This window comes from Scomber scombrus, chromosome 22, assembly GCF_963691925.1.
Source record: "Scomber scombrus chromosome 22, fScoSco1.1, whole genome shotgun sequence".
Classification (NCBI taxonomy): Eukaryota; Metazoa; Chordata; class Actinopteri; order Scombriformes; family Scombridae; genus Scomber; species Scomber scombrus.
Window position 1 is genome coordinate 19,912,021 of NC_084991.1, and position 22,980 is coordinate 19,935,000.

The following is a 22,980-nucleotide window of genomic DNA, read 5'->3' on the forward strand; positions in this document are numbered from 1 at the left end:
GTACAATATAGAGAATGTAGTCTAATGGTCTATAGCCAAAACATTGCTTAGACCTCACTCAGGACCTTTGTCCTACATCTAACACTATATCAAACCTCTGACTCCAGTTACCTTTACCCCATTCAGGGAAAACAGTCAAAGACATATCTGACCTTGGCTGCTATAGCAACACTATCAGAATGCCTCCTGTTTTCCCCAAAAGGAGCAGACTCACTGCTTACCACTATCTCAAGGGGAGACAGTGTCTAAACCCAATATTTGGTGTGGCCTTGCTATGACCGCAAAGCCTAGTTTGACCCAGTGCATATTAGTTATGGAAAATTCCCTAACATGGTACTGCAATTAACACGTCAGACATCAAAGCAATTCAACTTTATTATAAGTTGTTTAGATAGTACTGAGGAAGCACTGGTAACACATTTTATTTCACTAAGAGACTAAGAAATACTATAAGAGTACAGTTTGCATTCCCAATTAAATTCACTGTCATCCAATTTACCTTAGTGGCTGCAATGAAATTAAAATATTAGATGATGATTGGGGATTTGCAAAAGCATCAATACATCAGCATCTTTGGAGAAAAAGAATATCAAATGTTAACAGATTGCTACCCTTAGTAAGCTTTTGACATTCCTGCTGCCTCTGCAAAATCTTCCTCAGATCTTCAGGATCAGAAACAAACTGCACCAACTCATAGTCGAAGGACGAACGATCAAACATGGAGAATACCTGGAAAAGAAAAGTGGGCAGATTTTAAACACAACACTAAACTACAGATAAATAGCCGTTTTTTCTGGATTTTCCCACAATACATGTCAGTCACCTCGCTGCCTACCTGTGAAAAACTTGGTACTGGGAGGAAGTTCTCCAGTCGGTAGAAGAATTCCCACACCAGGATCTGCAGTGCTGTATCAAAATGAACTCCATACTGTACTGGGAAGACCTCCTTTTGACAGGAATGGCGTAAACATGACCATATATCGAGCACAGAGATTTAACAAATAATTTTACAGATAGATACATATATTTATTTATAACTTTAACCATTGAGAAACTTGAAAAAATGGAACTCACCTTGAAAAAACGTTCCTTTTCTGATTGATTTCTAAGCAAAGTGTGAACCAGCTCCACAAACGCTGACTTTGAAATCTCCACCGCTCCATCTTCGTCCTGTCAGTGCACCCAGGATGTTTTTAAATGCATGAGTTACCAGTTTTCTGTTCAAATTCCTTCCTTACTACACTAAAAGAGATAAGTAAGATAGGATATACTTAGGAGATACTGCATGCATACGTGATAGTAAAAATAAAACCTTTTAAGGTAAGCAATACCTAAATATTATACTGCCATATGGTTCTGATATTTAAAGCTAATTAGGCATCTATGACAGTGTAGTGTGTCCTCATGTACTGACACATTCATATTGCTTACCTCCTGAGGGTTGTGGTGTGTTGCCTTCTGTTGGAAACTGTTAAGATTATCCTGGATAGCTTTACAGTCAACCGTGTCCATCCTCTTTAACAATTCAAGGATGAACTGGAAAACACGAACACATACATTTATACTTGACTTATGTAACAAAACTAATGTTCAGTATTGACAGATGAGACAATAGATGCATTATATATGTTTAAAAAGTGCTTTTTTCATGTGGGATTTTGCAGGCCCTTGACTCCACTGGGACTGCTTTTTTCTCCGCAGATAAAAATACAACAGGGAACAGGGAAAGATGGCCATAAATAGTCTTTATGCCCTTATTCACTCACCCGAGCTCTCAGCCCCAGGATGAGCTGAGATTTCCGCCTGTAGTTCATCAGCCCGGGAACCATCTCTGTCACCAGCGCAATGAATTGAGCCACTTTTTCATATTGGTCGACATTTCGCTCCTGAGCCACCTGCCACATACAGGCCGACATCAACCTCAGTGGAGGAACCAGCAGGTGCATGGATGATCGAGGAAGATGAGAATCTGACAGTAGATGTCAGCAATGAAACAAATAAACACCACATTTTTAACGTGTACAGAATAAAACCTTCGACAATTAAATTACATCTTAAGAAACATTCAACAACACCACAAAAAAGGTTGGGCTGCTCTGGAATAACAGACATCCATTACAGTGACTTCATTAAATATACATTTATAAACTGAATATTTTCATTGTCTGGTAGTCTGACAATTATTTTCATATTAATTGATTAGTCATTCCATGTAGTGCTGCAACTAATGATTATTTTCATTATCAATTATCTGCTGATTACTGAATCGTTAGCAGACTAGCAGACTTGCAGACTTTGCAGGCGTGTTCTCAGGAAGTTTGTTAATATTTACTTTTGTTGACATTTGCTTCTTTCATGTTTGTTGTATAAATGACTTGATGAAGTGAGGTATAATGTACACACAGAATAACAGGCCTACAGGCTTAATAACTTTTTTTAATATAATCTGCTAAAGTAGACAGGCAATTGTTTTTTTTCATGTGGACCTTATTTGGAACACACATGGGCTTAAATGGTCTCACAGTACCAATTAATCCCATGCCAGACTTTTGACTTTTGCCTCTTAACCCTTTTTTTTTCATACAATATCTTCATTTTATATTCCAAAATCTACATGAACTAATGAATACATTTTCAAATGTGAGATAACTCTTGCTTTATGAGAAATGATCTCCCTTAGTATCCATGAAAAACACCTGAATTTTGGTGGGCATACTTACCTTAACAGTTGCAAACGTTAGATCAAAAAGTAATCAGTAATAAGTTACATTACTTTGATTAAGTAATTGAAATAGTTACATTACTTATTACATTTTAAATAGGGTAACTAGTAATCTGTAACCTATTATATTTCCCTTCTCAACCCTGGGAATGAGTTATAGTGTCAGGAATTAATCAATTAATCGCCATGGTAACACTGGAGGTCAGAGTACACTTGACGTGATGACGCGGAAGACGTCAATGTACGTACGACTGATCGCATGGGGCCCCATGTCCGGAGGGCGCACTTTTGAACTTTTGAATTCAGCCTAAACCTTCTTCAAACAAACAGATGGCCGATGGGTTCACAGCAGAGACTGAGGATTTTATGTGCGGTCCACACTTCGGAACAGCAGCTGGTGCGAAACTTTCCTCACACACTCTTACCGATCTTGTAATGTATTATTATTATTTACCTTTAGGTGGCGCTGTAAGTTACTCAACAACGCACAGCGACCAATTACGGCCTCACTGTTGCCAAACTGCGCCACTAACAGCTGTTTAAACGCTATTTAAGGAACAGTGTCTCTTAAAATAATTGGTGAGAAGCACACACAGTAAAGATACAGACCTGGACTGTCCCCCATGTCAGGCCCGTTAACCGGTGCAGCTCAGATAACGTCAGCGGTGCAGTGGAAAGCTTTCGTAGCCAATTTGCAACGTTACGTTATATATCATGAAAGCTACATATACGCCCGTCTCGGTGCACATACACTGTATAGAAGATACTGTCTTGTTCACGTTGCAGGTTTACTTATTTATTTATTTTTAAGAGTTGTTATCAAGCACTTCCGGTTCCCCGTTTCAGAATAAGAGGACTATGGTAACCCCAGATTTACGAAACCATCGCCGTGCCTTAATTTTGTACGCTATTGCTCATTGTACAAAATAATTATTTTTTATGATGTGACAACGCTGTGGTTAATGTCTGAATGTTTGGTAAGGTGCATGGAATGATCGTGTTTGGTGTTAAAAAGTATTGTGTGTAAGAAATCTCGCGAGAGTCTTCGCAAATCTAGGGTTACCATTATAGATATGATCCTCAATAAAATCATCACTAGTTTGCAGCCCTGAAGAGAATAAAGAGCAATGGACTGTCTGCCATGTAACGTGTATGTTTTATATGCAAACACACACATAAGCCATAACATTGCACTGCACATCTGTATATGAGCTACCTCTTAATTATTTATTATGATTTTATCAGGCATTTGATTGAACTTTATCTTATTTAGCACTGGTATTTTTTAACTGTTGCTGTCTTATTGTCTTTTAATTGTTTTTATGGGTATGTTTAGTTATTTATTCGTCCCGAGAAACACAATTTCCTTCTGCCGTATGTATTTAATAGGTATGGTTGGAATGACAAATAAATAAACTTGAACTTGAACACACACATGCATTCACAGAGGATAGTAGTATTAAACCATCTTAGTTTCTTTTATGTATTCTCTCTCTCTCTCTCCCTCTCTCTCTCTCTCTCTCTCTCTCTCTCTCTCTCTCTCTCTCTCTCTCTCTCTCTCTCTCTCTGTACTTTCTGTCAAAAATACAATTAATCAGTGACAAACTTTCAAAGCATATAACATCACTGCTGGTGGAAGAAGTCCCCATACACAGAACTGCAACTAACAATTATTTTCATTATTTATTTAATCTGTTATTTTCACAATGAATAATTCATCTATACAGAGTTATACAGATTCTCAGGACAGAGTGTTAGTGTAGACTGATGCTGGATAAAAGAATGCACATACAGTACATGTCAGCAAAGAAACAAAGTAAAACTGAGTCAGGATGTGCGTACATGTACTGGTTGTTATCAGAAGCTGTCCACCTGCGGAGGAAGAGCATGTGCATGTTCAAACTGCCAAATGAAATAAACATGCAAAACATACTGATATTGACTTGATATAAATAGTTCACAGATTGATTTCCTCAGATTTAAGGCACATTTTCTGGAGGAGATCATGTTTTGGTGGTTGTTCCCTTAGAGAACAAAGTGTGCAGAAGGGAGTGAGCAGGAATGCTTTGATAGATCTCACTAATGGAGAAAAAAAAGAGGTTCCCCCACAGAGAATCCCAGTTGATCCTGCAGATGGGTTTTTATCAGATTTTGGTCTGCTCTGACACTTCCATCCCGGCTCGTGTGCTCTTTGTGCATTAATGTGAGAGGTGAAAAGTTCGGAGTGCTGGCTCCAGGGACGTGAAAAAAGGCAGACATGAAGTAAATCCTTTGCTCAAACGAATGAGGTAATGTATAAGAATATACACAACAGCTGTTTAATTCATTTAAGAGACGTGCAAGGTAAACATTTAATGAATAAAGGGAATAATTATTTCCACCAATACTATTTAAAAAAAAAAAACGAAATAAGAAGAAAAAAAAAAAGTTTGCCAGGATGTAGAGGTGACACGATTAGTCAATAAATCACTCTTTTTTTTTTAAATCAGCTATTTCAGTGACCAATTCATAATTTAAGTCATTCTGCAAGTAAAAATCCCAATTATTCTCTAGTTCCAGCGTCTAAGTTGTGAAAATATGCTGCTGTCTTTATCCTGTCATAGTAAACTGAATATTTTGTGGTTTTGAAGAGCTATTAAAAACACTTAAGTACTGTAGTATTTTGATATTCTGCAACTCTAAACTTCCTTCACTACATTTCAGAGGGTAAAAATGTGCATTTTTCTCCATTACATTTATCTGACAACTAGATTTACTTGCAGATTTTGTATACAAAGCTTATCATGAATTCCTAAAATATGATGCAGTGTTATAGATAAAGTCCTGCAACAAACTATTTTCATTACCGATTATGTTCTAGATTAATCAATTAGTTGTTTGGTCTATAAAATGTAAGAAATTGGTGAAAAATGTCGATCAAATGTTTTTTTTTGTTTTGGACATTTTCTTCTTGGAAAAAATGACTCAAAACTATAAACAAATATCAAAATAGTTGGTGATTAATCTAATAGTTGACAGTTTATTGATTAATCAGTTAATTGTTGCAGATATAGTTATAGATTAAATATAAAGGCTATTTATCATACATATTAATCCATCATAATAAATATATACAGTAATATGTTTAAACTGTCCATTCTGCATAATGAGTAAGTTTCAGTACTTAAACTATATATTTGTAATGCATACATAAACATATAGCACGTTTTTAAATGTATTGGAAAACTGATGCCTGATGTAAATGTGAAGCCTGCAGCGCCATCTAGCGTTATAAACCCAGATGTGTCTGCTGGATCCGGTCTTCGTCAGCCAACCACAGGAAAGGGGGCTTGCCGTGATCTGGACTGAGGCGGATGAGACCAGAAACCTTTGTTCTGTCACTCGTCCCGATGCGAGAATAAAATTAGAAAAAGACCCCCACCCCCTCATTTTAGCAAAAGCGAGCTCTTATATCGGGGGTTTAATGGCGACCGCAGATGGCTGATTTATCAATCAGAAATTAGCAGAAATCATTTATCCCAGCATTTTTTTTATTTTTTTTTTGCGATCGCTGCAAGCCGAGGGGAACATCTGGCTGTTTTTTTTTTCTCTGTCTAGCTGCTAAATGGAAATAAAACGCGGAACTGAATGTGGCAGCGGTGGAGGTGCGTGTACCCTCATGAAACATCACATATAAGTCATTTAATGATCCCTGATCTGCCTGATCTGTGTGTCTCTGACCTGGTAACCGACATGAAATGATTACATTCTCCATAATAATCCTGCAGTGTTTTATTTCATCATTATTATTATTATTATTATTATTATTATTATTATTATCTTGATCTATAATATTAGCATCTAAAGTTCAGGGTTTTTTCCACCACTCCATGTGTGTTTTAATATGAATCAGATCATTATCATTAGCCTTTATAGGTATTTCTCTCGGTAGTAGCTGTCATGCAGTATGCCGCTGGGTTGCACAGCCTGCAGCCTGATGTGAGTTTGTTGTGAGTTTGATGGATGTTGCTGTCAGTGCACCTGAGAGCAGCACAGTCATGTCATTATTTCACCTCGCCCTTTGCCACCATGAATCAAGTTCACGTCTGCATAGTGAGCCAGCATATGTGCTGTCAGCTGGATGCTGTTGACTCAAGTTGCTCAGATTCCTTGTTAAAGTGCTGATGTGTTTTATTTGCTGTTGTCATCGCTGGGTTGTATTTTTTTTTTTTTTTTAAAGTTGGCTGTAGGTTATTTTTCTTTGTGTAAGCATCAACATTTCAGTTAGTGGATATAACAACTTTGACACCAGGCTTCTGCATAATTGTCAGAGAAGAAACCTAAAATGAATTGTTAATGCTGTATTATACAGTCAACACCCCTCATTGTATGTGAGGACAACTGAAATGAGTATTTGTTTATGTTTTAACTTTTCACATTGAAATATTGTCCTTACCCTATGATAAGTAGGAATATGACAGTCCAAACATACAGTAGGGTCAAAAATCCAACTTGTGGACCCTACTGTCCCGACACATGATAGCAAATTATCATGTGTGACAAAGAAAAGCATGAAATCTTCACTTTTGAGAAGCTGAAACCAGCACATTTTCTGCGTTTTTACTTAAATAATGACTAAAGTGATTATTCCATTCTTCTGTCGATCAACTTATCAATTAATACAGTAATTGTTGCAGCTCTAGTCTACAAATGTCATTTTATTTCGGTATGTTGATGTATTGTGATTTAGTACAATTTTGCTTGTTGACAAAAACAATGGCCTTAGAGGATCCATTAAGCAGCCGCTCTGGAGCTTTCATTTATATCCATCAAAATATTCCTGTTCTTCCTCAGCAGATGAAGCTTCATGTAGAAACGTTACGCTTGAGGAACTTAAGCAGACAAGCATGTGTATTTTTTGCCTATTTAATTAGATAGATAGATAGATAGATAGATAGATAGATAGATAGATAGATAGATAGATAGATAGATAGATAGATAGATAGATAGATAGATAGATAGATAGATGTAAACTTTATTGATCCCCTTGGGGAAATTTAGGGATTAATTAAGCCAATGCCTGACAAAGGTGCCTCATCACAGTGATGCAAAAATCATGTAAAAATCTTATATTGCCGTTAATACGTCCTGCTTTGCAGAATTACCCACAAAGGTCCAACATTATTAGGGCTGGGCAGTATATCGATATTGTGATATGAGACTAGATATCGTACCTTTACCCACTTTGTCATTATATCCAAATTACTGATGATTATTTATCAAAAATCTAAGTGTGTAAATATTTTGTGAAGGCACCATTAGTCAACCCTACTATATTGTTGCGATATCGATGCCAGTGAACAGTGAATTTAAACCATAAACCTGTAGCACAACAAATGCACAGGTGCAGTTATTTAAAAGTTAAACAGCAACCTGTCTCTGGTTATTTACTCCTGTTCTTGTTTTCTATCAGGTTGTGTGTGATTGAGGGGATTTGGGACACTCACTGTTGCCTGCTGATGTCTGTAAATTCCTTTCTGACTGATGAGCTGAATGAAAAATAATTTAAAGTGTCGGTTACATTCAGTGTCAACACATCTTTTGGTGTTTACGTCTCTCCTCCACTTCAGGTAATGATCTTCCAGTCCATTGTCTACGCCTCCTGGCCACGCCCCTGCAGCTTTTTTCAGCTGCAATGTGGCAAGTTGTGCAGCAGGGACTTGTGGATCACTACGGGATGCTGGAGGAGTTTGTTACCATGGTGACAGAGATGGTCCCAGAGCTGATGAGCTACAGTCAGAGGGCTCAGCTCATCCTGGGACTAAGAGCCAGGGTCAGTAATAATATCTAATACAGTAATAATATTCAGTTCTTCATTGTATTAAGTTGGAACTTGTCATTTGAACTTGAATTTATAATTATAATAATAATAATTATTATTATTTTGTTCTCTCTTACTTGCAGTGGGGTCCAAACTCCTGAGACCATTAGTCAAAATACTTATATTTTGCATTAGTTTCAAGTGTAATTGTATTTTCCTTGCATGATATCAGCTTAACAATATGAGAGAAAAGTTTAATCTTTGAAAAATGTAAATGAATTTCAGAATATCTTCTAAGTCCCCCTTTTGCTTTAATGACTGCATGCGCCTGAGCTGGCATGGACTGGCTTTCTGTCTTCAAGTGCCCTTCAAGTCTATGACAGTCAGGACTCGTCTTCTTTGGTCCTCAAGTAGTTCTTGCAAAGCTTTGAGGTGTGTTTGGGCTCATTATCCTGCAGCAGTATGAATCCTTCTCCACAAAGATGCAAACCAGAAGGTACAGCATGTCTCTGAAGAATGGAGCAGTACTTTTCTTTGATCAGGGTGGAGGCAATTTAGTGCACATTTCCAAATCCAGAGTAGGCAAAATACCCCCGGACTTGAATGTTCCCACCACTATGTTTCACTGTGGGTTTTATACGGTGTGATTCTCTCTCCTGTTTCTACCATTAATCCAAAACTTGGACTTTTTTCCAGTCATCTGCTGTGAAATGCTCAAACTTTTTGATTATTTCCAGATTTATGTGAAAATATTAGAGATTTTCATTCAATATGGTCTCAGACTTTTGGACCCCTACTGCATATCTGTATTTATTTCATAGCAGCAACAGATCACACATACAGAAGTAGTCAAACATAATTTAGCAATGTTCAATTTTCAATTCAAGTCACACATAAAAGCGTGAAGTCTCTCAATAGCTGTAGTCCGGCATCACGTCAGCTGGTCAGGGCTGTTTAAGTGTATCGTGTTGTCTTTTGTTTGTGTGTACAACAGCTGGTTCTGGAGATGTGTCGAGGCGATCGGCCAGTAGACATGCAGACCATTCAGCAACATCTGGACAGAATTAAAGCCCCTGTCAGCACAGCCAAAGATCACCATGTATGTAAACTGCCATTGATTAAGTTTGCTTTTGGTGTTATGACTGTCAGGGTTGTTCAAACCTGTTAAAAACATGTTTTTTAATGTTAAAAATGCACAGTTTTTTCCTTGAATTTCTATTCTGCTCCAATGAAAGAAGTTTTAAAAAAAACTAGCTCACAGCATTTGTGTTTTATTGTGTTCATTTGAACATTTCTTATTGTGTATATCAGGTTACCATTGACCAGGTGGAGGAGTCTGAGGTGAACTTTGTGGAGTTGGTGCATTCATTACTGGAGGATCCCTCTGACAGAAAATATTTTTTCCAGGTGAGACAACACTCACTCCTCTATATGAGCCTTTATACATTAAATGAATGAAAGATTCAAGACATTATCATGGAGACCACCCAGCAGCGTACCATCAGGCATATTGTATATCCCAAAAGGTTTATTGCAAGAGACAAGAACTTTCAGACTATGGTATTGATATAACACAAGACTGGTCTGTATGGATTCATATCATCTGCAGAGATGCACGTTCAAATGAAGTATAAAACTCATAAATGGATTGTAGAGCTTCCTCAGATCTGCTGGGGAGGGTCAGTATTCATGTCTGTAGAGATGCTGCAACTTCTGTTGCTTGAGAACACGTTTGAGGACGACTTCTCAGAAAGGGCCTTTGTTTCAGTCTCACGGTTTATAATAATAATAATAATAATAATAATACATTTTATTTAAGGCGCCTTTCAGGGCACTCTAGGTCGCCTTACACAACATATCAACAACAATTTAAAATAGCAAAAGGGACACATGTAAGTGCAATAAAAAACAAATAAAATCAGAAAACTGCAGGGTGGATGACAAATTAGATGTCGGGGGGGGGGGGGGGGGGGGGGTTCCAGAGGCGGGCGGCAGAGCGGCTGAAGGCTCTGGACCCCATCATTATCATCGCTACATGTACAGTAATGCCAGTTTTTGTGATCTGATTGGGTCCAGTTGTTTGTGGATAGAGAGAGTGAAACACAGAAGGACTGATCTTTAATTAGGAGAGAAGCAAAACATTTAGAGTTTTAAGTTATAAAATCATTCTAACATTTACAACAGATGGTGGGGAGTCAAATTGGTAACTGCAGGTCTGACAGTAATAAAAAATCATCACACATCTGATCTGCTGTTTTGCAAAAGTTCAATATTTTTCGAAAATGTTTAACAAACATAATACTCGACATGAAAAAGACAGTGTGGATACTGTAGGAAAATGAAGCAACCTTTACAAGCGTACGCTGTAACAATGACCGAACTGGGTCAGGAAAGTTTTCCAATAATAACACACTTAAATGATACTGTATTTAAGATGTATCTCTTAATCTGTCTATCTCTGTTTCTTATTTTTCTTTCTTTTCCTCTTTGCAGGACATATTTCCCGAGTACTTTGGCTCAAAGTACGACGCAGCACTTGAGATGCTGGTTTGGGAGTTTATATCAAGGCTGGAGGAGCTGCTGCCAGTTCCAGACTTCACACAGGTGCCATATTTCATATTGAACTTTGTTCTGGCCCCCATTATCAGCCAACTTATATAATAATAATGATAATGTATGTGAGGGAAGGAGGATTTGTTACATCCATTTATTTGATTGAATGTTACTTTGAAAAAATAATGTCTGAATCAGCAAGACATACAAATCAATGCATCTAAGACAGAGATACTGACCTGTTATAAGGACTACAAGTATTCACATAGTAGGCAACATTTTGGCTACTGTTAAATCCCTGTTATGTTCTCTGCTCACTACAATGTTGATGTGAAATGAACTGCTACCTGGGGATTTGTTAAGCTGTGAGGAAGGTCTGCACACCCTTGTTGTACGCCAAATGCAACATTGACTTTGTATCAACGGGAAATAGTTTCTGGCATTATTCCAAACTGAGCCTCCTTTTCAGGTGTCACATGAGCTCAGAGCAGGGACTCATCTGTCTGCACCACTGACCCAGAGACAGGGTTAAGTGGGCTCAGGTGCAACACAGTGTCCCAATAGACAGCCTCCTCCTCTCCCTCTTTTCTCAACCAAGCTGTTGAGCAAGAACAATGCAACAAAGGCAGAGCGTTAGTGTAAGAATAAAAGGAGAGAAATATTATAAATGTTTTTAACTTCCTTAAACAGCTACTGTGCATAATAAATGACTACAGGATTAATACATTTAGTGATGTGTTCTCTCTTCTCAGTTGGCAGCTTTACTCGGAGATGCTCCGTCATTCCTAGACGACTGTTTACAAACCTCTTTCCCGCCACAGGACATCAAGACTGTACTTGAACACCACAGAAACCTTGGTCATTTTGAAGAAAAAGGTACTGCAGGTTTCACTGTGAAAGTGTTACTATTACATTTGTAAGACAGAGTGAATATGCAACTGTCAAACATGAGTTTAGACATGTTTGACAGTTGCATGATTTATATTTGCACCAATTTGGGGCCTAATGAACCATGTTTCTCTCAACTGTAGATCCTAGATTATTACCGATGGATGACTGCATCCTCTCCTCCCTGTCCCTCCCTCCTGTGACCAAACCTGTCATAAACACTACCTCCTGCTCACCTGCTCTCAAAGACTCAGCCCCTCCAGAGCACAAAGGACATCCCGCTGCACCCAACAACACAAGCAGCCTGGAGAGGGCGATCAGGGGGGCCTCTGAGACAATCAGACAAACACTGAGAGAAACGGGGGACTCGGGCAGCTGGCAGCTACAGGTTAGAGGCGGGAACTGTAGCAATTCTCAGGAGAGGAAAGTGCAAAACTCAATTAACACACGTCCATGCGATGAAACTATAGACCTCACTACATCTAATGAGACAGCGGGCACGGACTCAGCAGCCAATGAGAACAGCCAAAGCTTCAGAGGAGGGCGGGTTCCCAGGAAGAGGAAGCTTAGCGGAGGTGTAGACATTCCCACAAAGCAGCCTATGGAGGCATCAGCTTTCTTGTAAGATTACCAGAAATATTTGTTTACATGTTACATACAGGTAGTTCTCATTGGTTCAGTGGGCAGGCATTTGTTGCAGTCGATGTGTGTTACTCCATGTGCGTCTTGTCATATAATCATCTGAAAATACTTATTCATCTCCTTCGTTGAATGCACATTCAATCCATCTGTTTGCACTCCTCGTATTTCATGTTGTTTTTTTAATTACATCGTGTTCATTTCCAACCACAAAACAAGTACTACAAATACCTCCAAGCTAATTGGAGGTTGCAAAGTGAGACAAATCACTGTGATTGAAATGGAAAACAGTTTGTAAGCCAGAGGTGTCCAAATTATTCCATAAAGGGCCAACCAAGCAGGAGCACATGCTCACTTGACTCATTTAATCAGCTGATTGCAGTCTTCAGACAGCTGATTGGTCGAATCGTGTGCTCTTGATTGGTTGGAACAAAAACCTGCAGGTACAAGGCCCTTTATGAAATAGTATGGACATGCCTGGTGTAAGCCAACATGACACATTTTTTTACGAGACATGTTGTTCACCTCTCCAGGGAATCTTCTGTGGATGATGAGTATTCAGATGAATCTCCTCTAATCTCGATATGGGGAGAATATACAGGTTTGTACAATTTACACGTGGATCACTGTGTATTCGCTTTGGTCTAACCACAGGCCTTTGACTAACTCTTCGTGTCTCATTTTAGACTCTCAGGAAGGTTCTTTCCCGGTTGTAACTGACTTGAAAGTTCCCTGGTCAGACGAGGAGACGCTCCATCTGCTTGACATTTGGGGGAAGGACTCGGTGCAGCGGGCTTTGAAGGGCTGCTTGAAGAATCGTCATATATTCACTCAGATTGCACAGAAAATGGCAGAGAGGGGCTACATGAGAACAGTTCAACAGTGCCAGACAAGGATCAAACGACTGAAGAAATGTTTCCGAAAGAACAACAGGTGTGTATTAAATGACAAGGTTTTTGCAGCTGTCTTGTTGTCTTTCTGTCCAATAATTTCATTTTGTCAGATAACTCATTTTAACCTTCATGGCTGTGGAAAAAAAAGCAATTGAACCCAAAATGCCTGTTGCATTTCCCCATATCTAACACCAGAGGGAACTCTAGGTTGGAATATAAATATAACGAGCAGCTGCAGCGAATACTCGGCTCCTCAGCTTCTTCGGCCCTTCCTGAGGTGACTTACGATGTTGAAGAAATAATCGATGAAGATGAGTCCCAGGACGGCGAAGAGGATTTGCAGTTTCTTGGCCACACAAATCGGCAGGAAATCGGTATGATGTCACTATTCTGTAATTGAGATAATTGAACCATAACTTCAACAGTGCCGTTAGGTGTTTGATAACTTGATCCTTAAAGGTATAGTTTGCAGTATTGTCAATTGGTGTTATGCTTTAAAGCACAAATATACACGCCCACCTCAAATTCAGGCATTATTGGTTAGGTGGTGTTAAAAGTTTTCCATAAGGCTGTATCTGACCTACTTTACACGTCAATACTTGTATATCAGGTGAACAGGATATGAACAGATAAAAGGAACAATACATTTACAAAATACAGTAATGTAACAAAATGCATCATCACCACAAACGGCATTCGTTCAACTCAATAATGCTCAAATTCTTGTTTTTCTATGTATATTTAAGGAACTAGAAGTGTTCCCTGGACAGACATTGAGACACTGACCCTCATCAACATGTGGGGTGAGGACAAACTTCAACAGGAGCTGAGAGGAGTCCACAGAAACGGGCACATTTTTTCCACCATATCCAACCACATGGCTACCCAAGGATTCTCCCGAACACCCGAGCAGTGCCAGACGAGGCTGAAGAGGCTGAAATCAAGTTTCAGGCAATGCTACGAAAACAGGTATGTATGCTTAAAGCAAAAAATAATTAAAGGAAAAGTTTAGGATTTTTGCTGATATATCCTCTCATCCCCAAACATCAGCATGAAGGGACAGGAGCAAGTTCAGTGCAAGTTTTACGATGAGCTGGCACAAATTTTAGTGAAGGACCCCCCATCAGTGCCGCAATTGGATGAAATACCGGGAGAGCCTGAAGACGACGAGAACGACTTGCCTGCCAACTCCCATCTGGACATCGGTAAAATATTCTCTAATAACTGCAGGGGGTGTGGGAAGAGAGCTCAGATTAACCAACTGTGGTGTTTTTACTTTCTTTTCTTTCCCTACATCACATCATCTTGACATCTAAAGTTTTCTGAGTATTTCAAGCATTTAATGAGAAACTGCTTCTTTTAAATAGGGATTTATTGGGTTTAAGGTGCTGGTTTAAATTAGCCAGTAAAACATATGGAAGCTCTGGGTGCAGCTAAGGAAGAAATATGAAGTTAATATAAAGAACAGGGCGTCAGATTACACAGAACACAATCCTTTGGACCCACACTTTGAGATTTTTGTCTCTCCTGACTAATTTAACTACTGCATTTGCACCAAATTTATTGACATAACAACAATAATACTTAGAGGTGATTGTGTGTATTAAAATGTATTGTTAAATAGAAGTATATGTTTCCACTCAGTCACAAAACCTCTTCAGTATCACGGCATACTCAAAACAAAAATGCAACAAAAGCAGTCTGGCCAATTCAATACAAGACAGTGAAATGTTAGTAAAAATCTGTGAACTCAGCTGTCAAATGAAGTGTGAAATCATCCATTCAGATTTTTTTTTTCTTTATCTGCGTTTCTTTAGAGTCCGCTGTAGGCATTCAAGAAGACAGGAAGAAAGTCCCCTGGTCCGACAAAGAGACCATCATCCTTTTGGAGATTTGGGGAGACCCGCAGGTATAGCAGACTGATAATCGAACTGAATTGCCATTTCATTTCACTTCATAATTGCACTTCCCAATTTGCATCGCTAAAGAATAAATTAAAGATAAGGACAACACTGTGGAAGTCTGGGACCTCGCCTTGACTTTTTTTCCAACTGTTCAAAAGCAAAGTGGAACTCTAGATGGTCTTTCACAAAATTGTCACTTTTAATATGAATTTCACCTACCTTTCACCTTTAGGTCCAGCTGAACCTGAGACGTTACCCACACAACGGTCACGTTTTCACAGAAATATCAGAGAAACTCTGCGCCAACGGCTACTCCCGCAGTGCAGGGCAGTGCCACACCAGAATCAAACGGCTGAAATGCAGCTATCGCCAGTGTCAGGAAAACATGAGGTGAACACTGCACATTAATATTCATCTTGTATGCTGTGCTGACGACAGGATGTGTGTGTTTAACTCCTTTTTAACTTTACTGTCTGTAGCTCATCTGGGACTGTCGATTTCAAATTCTATGATCTACTGGAGCAAATCCTGGACAAGCAACCATCAACATCTTCCACTGTGGTAACCAACTCCATTGAAATATCCGAAGACTCCAATGTTGAATCATTGTCTGAAACAGGTAAATACCTCCTCATCTACTCACAGCAGTTTATAGCATAGCAGTAATACTCAAGACTTTGTAATGTTTTCTTTCAAGCAGTGTAAATGCAAACAAATAACACAAATTTCAGATCAGATTTTGCCGTCTATCTCTTTGCTATATCACTGTAAATTAAATATATGTGTGGTTTGGACTGTTTGTCAGAAAATAACAAGCAGTTTGAAGATGTTTCCATGCGTTCAGGACATTTTAAATTATATTTATAGACTTAATAAATTGAAAAATGCATTCTTTATTGATAATGACAATATATTCATATATTCATCCTCCTATGGGGTTTCTCTAGGTGTTTCATAATTTGCAAGGGACCTTTTTTATTCTCAATTGTAAGATTTCATTTACTTCTTTACTATGTAGTGATTGCTGATGTGTAAAGGCAGTGGGTGGAAATAAAAGTGAGCCCCAAATGCTTTCAGGAATAACACTCAGGATTATTTTTTTTAATGTCATTACACCTACCATAATCATAAGAAGCTTATACTGTTGAGTCATGGACTGAACACATAACAATAAGGGGCTTATTTGACATTAATTACTGGGTAATTGGAGCATTTTCAATGATGACACCTGCTGAGTTATTAATGCTATTGTGTGGGAGTGAATGGGTCTCCTATATACTTGAAGCATGACCATACAACTTTTTCTAACCATGTGACGAATTACTCATAAACTGTACTTATCTCATGTAGAGTTGATCCATGTGCTGTTCAAATCATTTTTAAATGAAAAGAAATAGCAACCACAGTATTTTTTTATTCTTCACTGTATTGAAATTTGCTGCATAATAGGAAATGTAATAGTGCAGCCAAATCACATTTACTGGCTGAAACTGCAGTAACTTGTGAAAGAGTGCAGTGCTGACATGTGTTGTGTCTCGACTGTAAGATGGAGAAATCAACATGTCCGTAGATAAACCAGCACCCGGCTCGTGGTCAGATGCGGAGATCCTGGTGCTTATCGATATCTGGGGCGAAGAAGAAGTTCAGAGGGCGCTGAGGGGTTTTGTCCACAACGGACGAGTTTATGCCGACATTTCAGAGAGATTGCGCAACCTCGGATACACAAAAACCCAGGAGCAGTGCCGCTGGAAAGTCAAGTCACTGAGGAACAACTTTCGACAGTGCTACGACAGGAAGAAGTGAGATCAAGCTTTCTGTCTGTTTGCAAATATAATCAAGTATCACTAAGTAATAATAATAATAAGTTATATTCATATAGCGCCTTTTAACAAACCCTAGGACGCTTTACAGAAGAAGAAAAAAATCAAACAAAACAAGACTACGCTCTAATGGCTCTTATTTTAACTTTTCACTCTATGTAGATGTGGAAGAAGAGTAGATTATAGGTTCTACAACCAGCTGGAACAAATACTTGGACCGGAGGCAGTTTCTGTTGATGAGTACGATGAAAGAGACGAACAACCCGAACAGGATCCAGGTACGGTCAACATTCTTTCACACACTCACATAGCAGTAGAAGAAAATGCCCCTTTTGATAAGTTTTTTTACTGCGTCTTCCAGCGGTAGGGACAGACTGTGTGAACACTGTGTGGACGGAGCAGGAGACAGCAGCTCTCGTTGAGGTGTGGGCTGCAGATGATGTGCAGCACAGCCTGAAAACCTGCGTCCGCAACGGGCACATATTCATCGAAATATCAGAGAAGATGGTCGCCATGGGATACATGAGGACGGCAGAGCAGTGCCACTCTAGGATCAAAAGGTTGAAGAAGACTTACAGGCGATTCTGCAACAATCGGAGGTAAATAAAATGTATTTACAATGAGTGATTGTTTTAGAGGCATGTTATTCCAAATATTAGTAAAGATTACTCATTTAAAGGTTGCCAGAACTCTGAAAAACTGAAAATATAAAATATCCACTGCAACTCAGTGTTTACCAGCTAACCGTTGATTTATGTTTTCCAGAAGTGGAGGCCGGCCTTCAGTGTTTCGATACTTTGACCTCCTTGCTCCTGTGCTTGGTGACAACTCTGTGTTTAGTGATGTGGACAACGCTGCTGTTGACGCCACCTTGTCACCATTTATAGACAAGGATCCTACTATGTGTAAGTTTAAATATGGTCCAGTTAATAAGTGCAAATTTGTATCATTATGCATTTGTACATCGAATAGTTATGCTGCTGTTCCTCCTTTTTAGACGAACTGCCCTCAACCAGCCACATCCTGTCCGACCTGAGCAGAAAGACGCCCTGGTCGGACCAGGAGACTCGCACACTGCTTGACATCTGGGGTGAAGATAATGTCCAGCTCACCCTGAGGGGCTGCCTGAAGAATCGCCACGTATTCCAGTACGTCTCAGAGAAGATGGGTGATCAAGGATATATAAGGACTTCAGAGCAGTGCTACACCCGCATCAAGCGCCTTAAGCACGGCTTCCTCCATGAAAGGTCAGTAATGGCACAATTATTTCTTCTTCTAAATAAATGTTTTTAATTATTTTATTTATATGTAGTATTCAATAGCCAGCATCATGTGGAGATTCTGGTTGGTTAGGTGTTACACTTTACACATAGTCGAACTTTATGGTACCGCAAAAACGGTGTATAAGTCGCAGTCTATTTTGGAGGGTGTCATGCAGGGAAAAACGCTTTTCTAATAAAGACTGGTTTATTTGAATGTACCAGTAACTATTCATTTAATTTACTTTAATTTGAAACACAATTAAAACACACATATTACATCTGAAACAGTGTGTCGGTTAATGGTTAATGGTCCGGTAATGATTTGCTTAACTGAACTGGACCGGTATATTAACTCAGACCGGGTTCGGATTAGGCTGAGTTTTAATCATAGACTGTATATAAAAATGGATGTAACATCTGTGACGTCACCCATTGTTTTGTGGACTGTTGCTTGGAAGCGAATACTTTCGGATCTGGGCAGTGCCATCTTGAGAATTTCCGGTGCATGCCGGGAAAAATAAAAACACGGATTCTACTTATATGGGCATCAGGAGGAGCATGAGGCGCCCTCCTGAACCTGTGAACCAATCAACCTGTCAATCACGACGTAGCCACGCCCTAATGCATACCCTGCTTTATCGTCAAATATAAAATCAGGGAGGCCAAAATGTCCCAAATGAACATCATACTGCATTGAAGAAGGCTTTAAACTAGCGATTGAGACCATAAACACATTTTGAAAACGTTTACTGAGGTTATAAATCAAGTGAGAAGTTGGTGAATTCTCCATTGACTTGTAAAGAGACGGAAGTCCTTTTGACACCAAAACGGTCGCCCCCTGGTGGCCTTTTGATAGAATGCAGTTTTAAGTTACTTCCGCGTTGGCCTCATTTCAGAGGACCCGAACTCCCCGCCTGGTTTCAATTAAACCTTTTAAAAGAACACGGTAACTTTACATATTTGATACAGTGTGTATTTGTGTGCTTACTGAGTCCCAGAAAACTCTTCATCAGAGCATCAGAACATTGAATCAGCACCCGCCAGTGAACCTCTGGGTGACTTATTTTCCTCTGTAAGATGTGTTAAATGTGTGTTAGCCCCGTTTTATTTTTTTATTTTTCCGTACAACATACAGCAGTAACAGGTCATCAATAGACTATTTTAATTAACTGCAGACACAGCTGTTTATAGGACATTATACTTCATAAGTGTGGAGGCTCAGATCGTTATTGTTATAGTTACAGTTATTGTTAGTTTTCATTCTTAGTGTGGACGGCCTTTTACACACCTATAATCATATCCAGATCCAACCTCTCTCTGTATTTTACTGGTGAATAGGACTCACAGTTGTATAAGACACACCCCACTTTTCAATGAAAAAAAATTGTGTTTAAGGTGCGACTTATACACTGGTTTTTACAGTAGTATAAAGCATTTGCAAATTATTTCTGATCAAGATTGAAAACGTATCCCAACTAAATTTGTTGTTTGCAGGATATAGAAAATCATACATGATATTTTTTAAATGGAAAATAAAGGAAGGTCTACATTAAATATCTTGCATCCAATTTTATAAATATGCTTCAGCTTGTCTTTCATAGCATCAGTACTCTGTCAGTCCTGACACTTTGACTCTTTGATAAAGTTTGACACTATGATAAGCAAATCATAGGATGAAAATGACTCTCTGTGTTGTTTATCATTGGAAAATGTTTGGCTGGGATTATCTTTGCCAGCTAATTCACCAGGCTACATATTCAAATGTGAGGTGACTGGTGGTAACTCTGTTTTGGTCTTGACCTACAGGGAAGAATTTAAATTCTTCAGTGAGATGGAGAAAATCTTCACTAAGGAGCTGAACACGGACAGCTCAGTCACAGACATGCCGGTCACAGACGAGCCGGATGACAGCACACTTGAACAGGGCCAAAAGAAAGGTTAAAAAAAGACAGAAAAGTATAAACGTTTATAACACAGGATTGAAATGTTTGAAATTATAAAAATCTAATCTTTAGGTCAGTTACCCCACTCTTGTGGAATGGATCATTATGTAAATATCAAATTTATACAGCGTTGATATTTGGCATCTAAGCTCTTACTTTTTTCCAGATAATTCACTTTAGTTTTTTGACAAATGAGAACAGTGTAAATAAACCTGTGTAGCTTTTCTGATGAATATAATTAATACCATATACTACCAAAATAAAACTACTACTACTACTACTGTTTGTTGTCAGCTGGCTCAGGTAACCAATGGATGTCTGATAGCACTAAGCTGCCCTGGAGCGACGGAGAAACCGAGGTCCTCCTGGAAATTTGGGGGAGCGAGGAGATTCAGGAGAACTTGAAAGGCTGCACCAAGAACAAACACATCTTCATCCAGATCTCTGAGGTCATGGTCAACCAGGGCTACCTGCGCACTCCCGAGCAGTGTCAAACAAGAATAAAGAGGCTGAGGGCCAATTTCCGACACTTCTTGGAAGGCAGAAAGTAGGCACTGTTGTTTTTCAGTTGTTGGGGGACGAACAGGAAGCGTAATGATAATGTTAAAGCCTGAACATCCAACAAAATAAAAGTTTAATCTTCTGAACACCTCATAACATTTGATCTACTGCTGTTGTAGTAATTTGTGGCATCATTTTCTGTCTCATCTTTCCAGAGGAGAAAAACAAGAATGCAAGTTCTTTGACCAGTTGGTGCAGATATTCGGCAGCAAGTATGTAACCTCTGACCCCCAGGCCAAGGATACAGCCATAGGTAAGGTGGCACATTGTCCATCATGTTTATAGATTTTCATCAGGCAACATCATTAGGCAGCAGCTTTAACAATAATGCCTGAACCAGGAAGCTATGACAGCTTTACTTCAGTGCTGCTGATGTTTGTAACATGTGCTGTTTTAGTTGTAGCTACACAGTGCACTGCAGTGTGTATACATTGTGTTTGTATACACACAGTTTGACATTTTGGGATGAGCTGGTCAGCTTAGCTTAGCACAAAGACTGGAAACAGGGGAAACAGCTAGCTAGCTCTGTCCAAATGTAACAAAAAAACAACTCTAACACGTACTACCATGCTATATCTCCGATGTTTAATCCACTAAAAAAACAAAGATCAAAATCAACATTTTTTTGGTTTTATATGGTGTGGTGGTGTTTTTAAACTTTTGTCTTTTTGTACAAATAAAATAAAATAAATATAACGTGTTAATTGATGAGTTGTAGAGATGCCGGTAGTGTTGGACAGACTCAAGCTAGCTGTTCCCAGTTCGTATGCAAAGTTAAGCTAACCAGCTTCTTGCTCTTGCTACATAGTTAATGGACAGACTAGAGAGTCTATCAATTTTCTCATATAAAACTCAAGCAAATTAGCATATTTCTCAGTATTAAACTATTCCATAAACTTTCTTTACTGTCATTAAAGTTAAAAGAACAAATCCAGAAAGAAAGATCAGCAACTAGCTACTGCCTATCCAGCTCTTTTAGAACACACAATTTAACATCTAAAAATGCGCGCTCTCTCTCTCTCTCTCTCTCTCTCTCTCTCTCTCTCTCTCTCTCTCTCTCTCTCTCTCTCTCTCTCTCTCTCCAGAGTCATGAAACCATGCATTATCGTAGAGCCATATTGAGAGCACATAACAGCAGCAGATGGAAGAAGAACATCCAACAAAAGGACAGTAAAGCAGAAACTGTGAATTTATCAGCTGCAGTGTGCAGTTGTTTACATATGACAGAACAGGGCCGGTACAGGCTCACACATCTACATTTGCTTCTATATACTACAAATACTTTTACATTCTTCAAACACACAGACCTACTGAGGTGTGGATTGCTGTGTGTGTGTGTGTGTGTGTGTGTGTGTGTGTGTGTGTGTGTGTGTGTGTGTGTGTGTGTGTGTGTGTGTGTGTGTGTGTGTGTGTGTGTGTGTGTATGTGTGTGTGTGTGTGTGTGTGTGTGTGTGTGTGTGTGTGTGTGTGACTGTGTGTTTGTGTTCCTCCACCAGAGTGTCTTCTTGAATATTTACGACAGAGCCATGACACTAGGACGCTCAGGGCTCGAGGGACCAGAAAGAATCTATGATTTTGACCTGGTGGGAGTCACACAAGATGCAGTCTTCCTCTGGAAAATGTGTTTTTACTTGTATAAAATTTATTTTGTACTTGAACTTGAAGTAAGTGAAGCAGAGCACACGCAAAAACCAATACACACAAGGCCTCTAGCACTGTAACCACAGCCTACATTTGCTTTTTTCGCTAGTTCAGGTCTCACTCGTCTTTGCATTTGTTTGTCATGTTTGAAATCTACGTGTTGAAAAGTAAAAGATTCCTTTGTTAAGTTAAGTCTTAATTTGTGTTGAACTTGTATTTATTTACATTAATGTTTTAATATGTAATAAGTTTTACAATTTACTTTAAATATGTTACTCTTCAAACTTTATTGATGCATATTTTGTCCACAAATGTGTATAAGTTTTGTCATACATTAAAAATTTAAATGTGTTT

The 22,980-nt window shown here is 38.9% G+C and overlaps 1 protein-coding gene across 3 annotated transcripts; it reads left to right on the forward strand.

Annotated features, from left to right (window-relative positions):
- The first annotated feature begins 3,004 nt into the window (after positions 1 to 3,004).
- Positions 3,005 to 22,825, forward strand: zgc:113263 (uncharacterized protein LOC503753 homolog). 3 transcript variants are annotated; one of them, XM_062443938.1, is made up of 24 exons: positions 3,005 to 3,119; positions 8,332 to 8,534; positions 9,517 to 9,621; positions 9,834 to 9,929; positions 11,016 to 11,126; positions 11,828 to 11,951; positions 12,107 to 12,584; positions 13,136 to 13,203; positions 13,289 to 13,535; positions 13,691 to 13,869; positions 14,242 to 14,464; positions 14,546 to 14,700; positions 15,313 to 15,404; positions 15,632 to 15,789; positions 15,879 to 16,018; positions 16,946 to 17,198; positions 17,382 to 17,497; positions 17,581 to 17,818; positions 17,985 to 18,124; positions 18,217 to 18,466; positions 20,288 to 20,418; positions 20,719 to 20,971; positions 21,141 to 21,238; positions 22,071 to 22,825. In XM_062443938.1, exons 1-24 carry the CDS (start codon positions 3,053 to 3,055, stop codon positions 22,076 to 22,078), a joined length of 3,933 nt encoding a protein of 1,310 aa, XP_062299922.1. In that variant the 5' UTR covers positions 3,005 to 3,052; the 3' UTR covers positions 22,079 to 22,825. The 3 variants fall into 3 exon arrangements, with proteins under 3 accessions (XP_062299922.1, XP_062299920.1, XP_062299923.1); XM_062443936.1 differs by lacking the exon at positions 22,071 to 22,825 and having other exon boundaries at positions 21,141 to 21,541; XM_062443939.1 differs by lacking the exons at positions 3,005 to 3,119; positions 22,071 to 22,825 and adding an exon at positions 6,100 to 6,366 and having other exon boundaries at positions 21,141 to 21,541.
- Positions 22,826 to 22,980: the final 155 nt, after the last annotated feature.

What these genes read in the sequence shown, in the direction of transcription:
- zgc:113263 (XM_062443936.1), top strand. Translation starts at nt 3,053, where the DNA reads ATGGCCGATGGGTTCACAGCAGAGACTGAGGATTTTATGTGCGGTCCA. An exon ending in ACACTTCGGAACAGCAGCTG is followed by an intron (nt 3,120 to 8,331) that starts GTGCGAAACTTT and finishes CCTCCACTTCAG; the next exon opens with GTAATGATCTTCCAGTCCAT. An exon ending in AGGCAATGCTACGAAAACAG is followed by an intron (nt 14,465 to 14,545) that starts GTATGTATGCTT and finishes CCCAAACATCAG; the next exon opens with CATGAAGGGACAGGAGCAAG.